This window comes from Eurosta solidaginis, chromosome 2 (assembly GCF_040869045.1).
Source record: "Eurosta solidaginis isolate ZX-2024a chromosome 2, ASM4086904v1, whole genome shotgun sequence".
In the NCBI taxonomy this organism is placed as follows: Eukaryota; Metazoa; Arthropoda; class Insecta; order Diptera; family Tephritidae; genus Eurosta; species Eurosta solidaginis.
This window is the reverse complement of record NC_090320.1, coordinates 116521759-116530718: the sequence shown is the minus strand read 5'-3', so window position 1 is coordinate 116530718 and position 8960 is coordinate 116521759. Positions and strand designations below refer to the sequence as shown.

At 36.4% G+C, this 8960-nt stretch overlaps 1 protein-coding gene across 1 annotated transcript; it reads right to left on the bottom strand.

Moving 5' to 3' along the window:
* Positions 1-1729: 1729 nt before the first annotated feature.
* Positions 1730-2673, bottom strand: LOC137242327 (uncharacterized). The gene is made up of 3 exons (XM_067769650.1): positions 2311-2673; positions 2006-2206; positions 1730-1947 (listed from the first exon to the last, which is right to left on the bottom strand). The coding sequence occupies exons 1-3, from the start codon at positions 2410-2412 to the stop codon at positions 1861-1863; spliced, it is 390 nt and encodes a 129-aa protein (XP_067625751.1). The 5' UTR covers positions 2413-2673; the 3' UTR covers positions 1730-1860.
* Between the last annotated feature and the right edge of the window lie 6287 nt (positions 2674-8960).

Here is an 8960-nt window from a genome sequence, read left to right as displayed (position 1 = left end):
AGGTGTTAATGAGTATTTTAAAAAGGAGTGGGCCTTAGTTCTATATGTGGACGCCTTTTCGAGATATCGCCATAAACGTGGACCAGGGGTGACTCTAGAATGCGTTTGTACAATATGGGTATCAAACGAAAGGTGTTAATAAGTGTTTTAAAAGGGAGTGGGCCTTAGTTCTATGGGCGGACGCCTTTTCGGGATATCGCCATAAACGTGGACCAGGGGTGACTCTAGAATGCGTTTGTACAATATGGGTATCAAATGAAAGGTTCTAATGAGTATTTTAAAAGGGCGTGGGCCTTAGTTTTATAGGTGGACGCCTTTTCGAGATATCGCCATAAACGTGGACCAGGGGTGACTCTAGAATGTGTTTGTACGATATGAGTATCAAATTAAAGGTATTAATGAGGGTTTTAAAAGGGAGTGGCTCATAGTTGTATATGTGAAGGCGTTTTCGAGATATCGACCAAAATGGGGACCAGGGTGATTCAGAACATCATCTGTCGGGTACCGCTAATTTATTTATATATGTAATACCACGAAGAGTATTCCTTCCAAGATTCCAAGGGCTTTTGATTTCGCCCTGCAAAACTTTTCCATTTTCTTCTACTTAATATGGTAGGTGTCACACCCATTTTACCAAGTTTTTTTCTAAAGTTATATTTTGCGTCAATACACCAATACAATTACCATGTTTCATCTCTTTTTTTGTATTTGATATATAATTATGGAATTTTTTTCATTTTTCGTAATTTTCGATATCGAAAAAGTGGGCGTGGTCATAGTCCGATTTCGGCCATTTTTTACACCAATACAAAGTGAGTTCAGATAAGTACGTGAACTGAGTTTAGTAAAGACATATCGATTTTTGCTCAAGTTATCGTGTTAACGGCGTGGCTTCAACCGATTTTGCCCTTTTTCACAGAAAACAGTTATCGTCCTAGAATCTAAGCCTCTACCAAATTTCACAAGGATTGGTAAATTTTTGTTCGACTTATGGCATTAAAAGTATCCTAGACAAATTAAATGAAAAAGGGCGGAGCCACTCCCTTTCTTTTATTTTTGTATTTTGTTGCACCATATCATTACTGGAGTTGAATGTTGACATAATTTACTAATATACTGTAAAGATATTAACTTTTCTTTTAAAATTTGAATTTAAACAAATTTTTTTTTTTAAAGTGGGCGTGGTCGTTCTCCGATTTTGCTTATTTTTATTAAGCAGACATATAGTAATACAGGTAAGGTTCCTGCCAAATTTCATCATGACATCTTCAACGACTGCCAAATTACAGGTTTCAAAACTTCAAAATTACCTTGTTTTAAAAGTGGGCGGTGCCACGCCCACTGTCCAAAATTTTCCTAGTTTTCAGTTCTGCGTCATAAGTTCAACTGAATGAATTATCGCACTTTTTCGATTTTTCGAAATTTTCGATATCGAAAAAGTGGGCGTGGTTATTGTCGGATATCGTTCATTTTACATAGCGATCTGAGATGAGTGCCCAGGAACCAACATACCAAATTTCATCAAGATACCTCAAAATTTACTCAAGTTATCGTGTTAACAGGCAGACGGACGGACGGACGGACATGGCTTAATCGAATTTTTTTTCGATACTGATGATTTTGATATATGGAAGTCTATATCTATCTCGATGATATAGAAAGAAGTGAAGTAGACCATCCTTTATCAGAACTCGGCAGTATCCCAAATGCCTACAATTTAAAATCGAAATTTTTAAGAAAGATTGTATTACATATTTGATAGCATAAATTTACAAAAACTTGATATCCATTATATGTATATACATATATAACATTTGTATTTTAAACCGATATTTGCTTATTCTAAAACTAATATGCTTACTATGTTAACATTTTTACGAACATTAACCCCAAAATAATGTTTAGAAAAAGGACAAGTAACAGCAGTTGTTGACGCGAGAACCAATCCTGTAATAATACACTTCTTAAAAACGTGCTTATTTTAACTATAAAAATAATGGTTTACCTTAACTTGAGGACTAAACAGATAAAGAAATGGATTCGCTCTAAGTCTCTCATTAATTTGTATTTGCTGCCGTACGGCTTCACGTCTAGCCGAACCTAACGCAGATACCTCCTCTCGACTCATGGCCCCTGTAGCAAGTGGGAGATCCTGAATATCTGGTAGCGATTTTTTTCGTTGAATAGATACATTTGTAAGGAAGTTCTGAAAGAAAGATATTCTGTTTAATGCATATATTTATTACCCAAAAAAGTATTTTAAGGAGCTAATTATACATTTATTATATACTAATTAATATATTAAGTAACCTCCATCGTTGGATCAAAGATCCAGCTTTCAGATGCTCTTCTTGCTAATAATGCTGGTGAGTACATCAATTCCCCCTCATCATCTTCCGGATACCTCTTCATCTTATATTAACCTTATACTTCGAACTAGTAAGTATGCATTACTAGCTTATCGTAAATTAACAGTATATTAGGTTTTATACAATTAACGGTTCACAGATATTAAACTATAATAATATATTTGATTGACCCTTTCGATATTTTCACGATAATGAAAGCTGAAATACAATATGAAGAAATAACCACATCTAACTGCGCCTTGTCAAAAATAGATTTTATTTAATTGCATGAATTTAAGCACAATGAAAACAAAAACCGAAGCCTGTTTAGCCATATTTGGCGACGGTAGATTTGTTTCTAACGCCGCCGCTGATCGATAACGTTTCTGTATTTTTAAACGGTTTTATTTAGCTTGACTTGACAGGCTGGTTTGTTGGATGGCTGGTTGGCTGGCTGGCACGAATTTTGTAATGGAAATTGAAGTAACTTCCCGATAAGCTACAAGCTTGAAACTTGGAATATAGCTCAGAACCCGATGACAATGCAATAATAAAGAAAAACATCGCCGCTAGGTGGCGCAAGGATCGAGATATTCACAAAAATCGTATTTGTGGTCCGATGTGGCTCATATTTGAAAAACATAATACATACAAGAATAGAAAGCGACCTATGAAAAAACATCACCGCTAGGTGGCGCAAGGATCGAGATATTCACACAAATTGTATTTGTGGTCCGATTTGGCTCATATTTGGAACACATAATACATACAAGAATAGAAAGCGACCTATGAAAAAAAATCGCCGCTAGGTGGCGCAAAGATGGAGATATTCAAACCAATCGTATTTGTGGTCCGATTTGGTCCATATTTGGAACACATAATACATACAAGAATAGAAAGCGACCTATGAAAAAAATCACAGCTAGGTGGCGCAAAGAATCGAGATATTCAAAAAAATCGTATTTGTGGTCCGATTTGGTCCATATTTGAAACACATAATACATACAAGAACAGAAAGCGACCTATGAAAAAACATCGCCGCTAGGCGGCGCAAGGATCGAGATATTCACAAAAATCGTATATGTGGTCTGATTTGGCTCATATTTGGAACACATAATACATACAAGAATAGAAAGCGACCTATGATCGCCGCTAGTTGGCGCAAGGATCGAGATATTCACACAAATCGTATTTTTGGTTCGATTTGGCGTATATTTGGAACACATAATACATACAAGAATAGAAAGCGGCCTATGAAAAAAATCGCCGCTAGGTGACGCAAAGATCGAGATATTAAAAAAAACGTATTTGTAGTCCGATTTGGTCCATATTTGGAACACATAATACATACATGAATAGGAAGCGGCCTATGATGTCTGATTTGGCTCGTATTTGGAACAAATATTACATAGATTACATTAAATAAAAGCGTTGGACGCGTCAAATTTCTATTTATAGTCATATATAAGACCAATTGAACCTTAATAATGTTATGTGCTACGCCTCACATTTTTAGAAATATCATGCGCCCAACGCTTTTATTTATTTGTCTGATCAACGCCCTAGATTGATGAGGAGTGTGGTGATTAGTACCTAGGACCTACCTAATTATTTTCTAGCTTTTAGTATTATTATTACTTCATGTAAATATTGTTTTCAGTAAAACCGTTTAACAAAATTTTTTTTTATTATTTTATTTCAATATAACAAAAGCTTTCAAAATAAACAAATGTTTATTTCATATTTAATAAGAGTAAAGTATTCCATAAATAAGATTTTCTTTTTCGTTAAATTTTGCGAACATATTTCGTGTATATTTTAATTCTGTGCATTAGGTAAAATAGCTGAACGAAATTTGAGTGATTCATCTGTAAACACAAACCCCGTGTTCCAATGGTACATTAACAAGATACGGATAGAGATTTAACATGCAAATGCAACAACAATGTGATGCATATGGTTCATATTGTTGTTGCATTTGCGTATCTGGTTCATGTACCATTGGAACACTAGGAAAGAGTCATATGAATAAAATTAGTGAAGTCTATTTTTTATTACTTACTTAATTGGCGTTGAACCATTTAAGCGGTTACGGCCGTCCAACCAGTGTTGCCAGAAAAAAAATTTCTTTGGGGCTAGAATCTAGAAAAAAGAGCTAAATTTCTTCAAGAAAATCGAAAACCCTTGCAAAAGAGCTAATAAGTATATGTATATTTTTCATTGTAAATTTTCACATTTATTTCAAATCAAACTTAAACAAAGTTATAAAAAAGGTTCAGTAAAATAAAAAATAAAAAAAATAAGGTACAAGAGAGGTACAAAAATAATACAGTTTTTATAGTTCGTTTGGCGGTAAGGTATCGTTAAAAAGTAAGAAGTATTTTTCACACTACCACAATGACGGCACGGCTATACGTTCGCCAAAAATACGATTTGCCAAAATGTTGGCCGATGAAAATTAATTTAAATTTATTTAAATTTTTTATTCAATTTTTACTGTCCTACGGGTGTACGAATCACCATAAAAATACACGTGTGCGATATTCAAGTTTATGTTGGGACGAGATATATTTGAAGGGCCTTAGACTTCAAAATCTATGATTTCGTCCTCAGAAGATGAATTATTATTTCTGCTACTCTCATAAATATTTTTTGTGTTCATTAATTTTAAGAGATCGTTGTTTATTTCAAAGTCATGACAGCATTTATCAGCCGCTTAAGACTACTTCTTATTGTCAGAAGCGAATTCAACATAACTAAACTCATTTTGTTTCTGTGTTTGCTTTTAATGAAACTCATGTTTTAAAACGTTCTTGCAACTTCAGCATTACTTAGTGGCACCATAAAATCGACATGCTTTTGGAATTATACTGTTTAACATCAAAACAAAAACTATATGTTGAAGTCACATTTTTCCAATTTTGGAGATAGATGTTTTTCCACTGCATTTGTAATCTCGTTATTTCATAAGTGCTATACTTATTTTTTCATTTGTAAAATATGAAAACCTTTTAGTTTTTACAATTCTCAATGTGTTTTCAACCGAAAAGAAATCTATTTTGCTAAGCGTATCTATATTGTGCGGCAAGATTTGCCTTAATTGCTCTATTAATTTAATTATGAAGTCGCGACATATATTACGTATCTTTCTTTCAATAAATTCGTCTTTACATTTACCTTATTTTTTAATTCGTAAATATTCTTCAAAGGTATAATGAAAATAAGGTACGGGAGACAAAAATTTATTATAATCTGAAGTTAAAGGGTCGAAACTCTTAGAAGGTGACACTATGCTGTGGCACAAGCTGGAAAGCAAATATACAAGCTCATGACACAGTTTATCGATTAAAGTTTTTGTTATCAGTTGAGTACCGAGTCGCCACATCATACATAACGAAACAAATAAAATAAAACTTCGGCACACATAAAACACATTACAAATTTCACAATACGTATTGCCGAAATGTATTTGGAGCCAAAAAGGGGCAGAAATTTTAAAGCGGGCAAAAAAAAAGAGCTAGGGGCTAAACCGGAATTTTTCGAGCTAAACGCAAAAAATGGCTAGATCTGGCTCCAAAAACACATAAATGAGAACACTGCATCCAACAAGGCTCAGCAACGCTTCTTCGGTGTGTCAACTGGCGCCAATTGGTCACACCAAGGGAGTTTAATCGTTTCCCACCTGGTCCTTCCAGCGGAGGGGGACCCACCCAGACGCAAAGGCGCTGACTCTTTGCTCAATGACAGCATGTACTTCGTTTTGTCCTGATTCACCATCAAACCCATCTCAGTTCTCTCAGGGTGGTCGGGCCGATGATATCAGTGTCATCAGCATACGCCAGTAATTGCACGTTTTTATAGAATATACCGGAGGGTGGAGACCACCCTGTAGGAGTCCACGCAAGTGGGGAAACTTCTGACCGCCATAGGTCACAAATATATGTTTTTTTAACCATTTAAAAGAACTAAGTAGCATTTTGCGGTTTTCGATTAGCAATTATATTGTCAAAAAATCACTGATTTATCAATTTAAAGTTTCGATAGAAGGAATATATTATTTAACTAAATACTATTTTGACAAAACAAATGCAAACTTAAAGAAAAAATTCTAACTTTTACAGGGAAAAGAATTGAATTGAAAGCGTAAAGCAGATACAAAATGCGCAGTAGGGCGGTAACCACAATGAAAGCAGCAAGCCCATTGTCGAATACTATTTTCATTGTGAGAATGTCGAATGCAGCCATTAACGTACAATGGAAGCGTATATAGTAGTTAATAAAAAGTTCAAATATTCGACTCTGAGTGAATTGTTTTTTTTATATTATGGCGAATGTTGACATCACTATGCTGTTAGTAAATAATCGCAACACAAAACACAGCAAGCAGCGACACTTATATACAAGGCAACGAAGAAATATCTCACACATACACACATGTAGTCATCAGCCGAAGTAGTTACTCACACATACACACGCATATGGCTATAAGAAAAGCACAAACTACAAATATACATGTATATAGCTATAATTGTTCTCGAACTGTTCGCGAAGTGACTAGATCTTAGGAGAAATGGGTGAAAGAGTGACCCGAGAGTATAAAAACAGCCAAAGCTGTAGACTAAATAAAGACCATATTGCAACACTGAATGTTGGAGTTATTTGTTCCACAGTTCAGCGATATGAGCATTAATAGAAGGTGCATAAATAATCGGAATCCCACAAAATTCGTTACAACTGGTGTCAGAAGAGGAATTGTTGAATAAATTCCAGATGACAACAAGGACATGGCCAAGTTGAGTGAATTGGAAATTCAGGAAAAAGGAATTGGAAGCCCGTGGATTGAATCCTACCGGCAATAAATCCGAGCTACAAACACGACTAAGGGAAGCTATGGAATTGGAAGGAATCAATGTTGAAGAGTATACCTTTAATCCTGATAGCGACGATACAACAAAAAAAATGGAAGGAAAAACGAAACACCGCAGACAGTGACGAACATAGTCTTGAACATGATATTGGCTGCAATATCTGCACAAACACCGACAATGGCATCTCACCTGGAATCCCAGGTGAACCGTATAACAACAAAGATAGAAACTCAGCTGGAAGAACAGAAGACATATATGACATCACAACTGGAAGAACAGAAGACATATATGATATAACAACTGGAAGAACAAAAGACAAATATAACATCCCAACTGGGATCGCAGGGGAACCGTATAACATCCAAGATTGAAGCACAAGAGGCACGAATATCCGAAATGTCGGCGCAAATTTCAGCACAGATATCATCGCAGATCTCTGCGCAACTGGAAGAGTAAGCAGGACGTTTTTCTTCGAAGTTGGAGGCGCAGGATACAAAAATTTTACAACTCCAGGATAAAATCGATGCCGATATTGAAACATTTAGAGGTCGTATACAGGAGTTGCAACTAAATCGCCCAGCAGTTCCAGCGAGTAATCCAAAGGTAAAAACACCATCCTTTGACGATTCTCTTCCTTTCCAGGGGTTTAAGCTTCAGTTTGAGAAGACCACAACAGTTAACAACAGGAATACTGAAGATAAAATTGCTGCACTATTCGTGGCATTGAAAGGATCTGCTGTTGAAATCCTGAAGACTATTCCCGAGAGAGAGCGGAACAACTACGAAACATTGATGAGCGCTTTAGAGAGGCGATATGGAGGCGAACACAGGAAGCAGATGTACCAAATAGAGTTGCAAAACCGCTACCAAAATGCTAATGAGACAATTTTGAAAGCATTAAAACATCGCAAAAGCGGAGTGACAGAGTAATCAAATGCTTCAAATGCGGGAAGTCAGGCCAAATTACACGTCACTGCGGTTTTCATCAAGTGGTTCTAACAGCACCGGTGGTCTTAAGCACAAAGCTGGAAGAGATGAGCAAGAGCGAGCTAGATGTAAAGATCGGGAACTTGCTCCATCTAGTGAATGTCCTGTGATATCTGTATCACAAATCGGAATAAAATCGAGCAGTCTTACCGTCAGAGGAAATGTCGATTGCAAGGAGCGTGTTCTGACTGTAGATAGGAGCGCATCTCATTCCTTAATGCGATCTGATTTGGTCAACAGGAGAGTAAAGCCATTACATGGAGCAACATTGCGTGCGGTCACCGGCGAGTATAACCAAGTCCAGGGAGAAGTGGTATGCGAAGTCTTAAGGGTTCAGCAGTAAGCAAGTGCTGGTGGAAGAGATTCGACAAGAACCATAAAAGTTAAATGCAGTAAACCGGGCAAAGATTGGTAGAACGAATGGAACACACAAATCAAAACCGAGTGTACCTGCAAGAAAAACATTGGCATTGAAAAGCCCAATGGACGCACTCAAACGAAAGAAAGAATTTCCCAGAGAGAATGCAGGGTGGTTTCAAGCCACGGCGCACTACTGTTGTGAAACGTCAAAACGATACTGGTTATGCAAAGCCAATCCATCAAGATCAAGCCCTACGAAGTAGTTCATTGGCCAAAAAACAGAGTGTGAGGGAACGAACTATGATAATGAGTAGTAAGATGAAACACAGGTACGAAAAGAATAACAATTCGGAAGGTTTCCTGGAGAGCGACCTGACAATTCTTGCATTGTTGGATT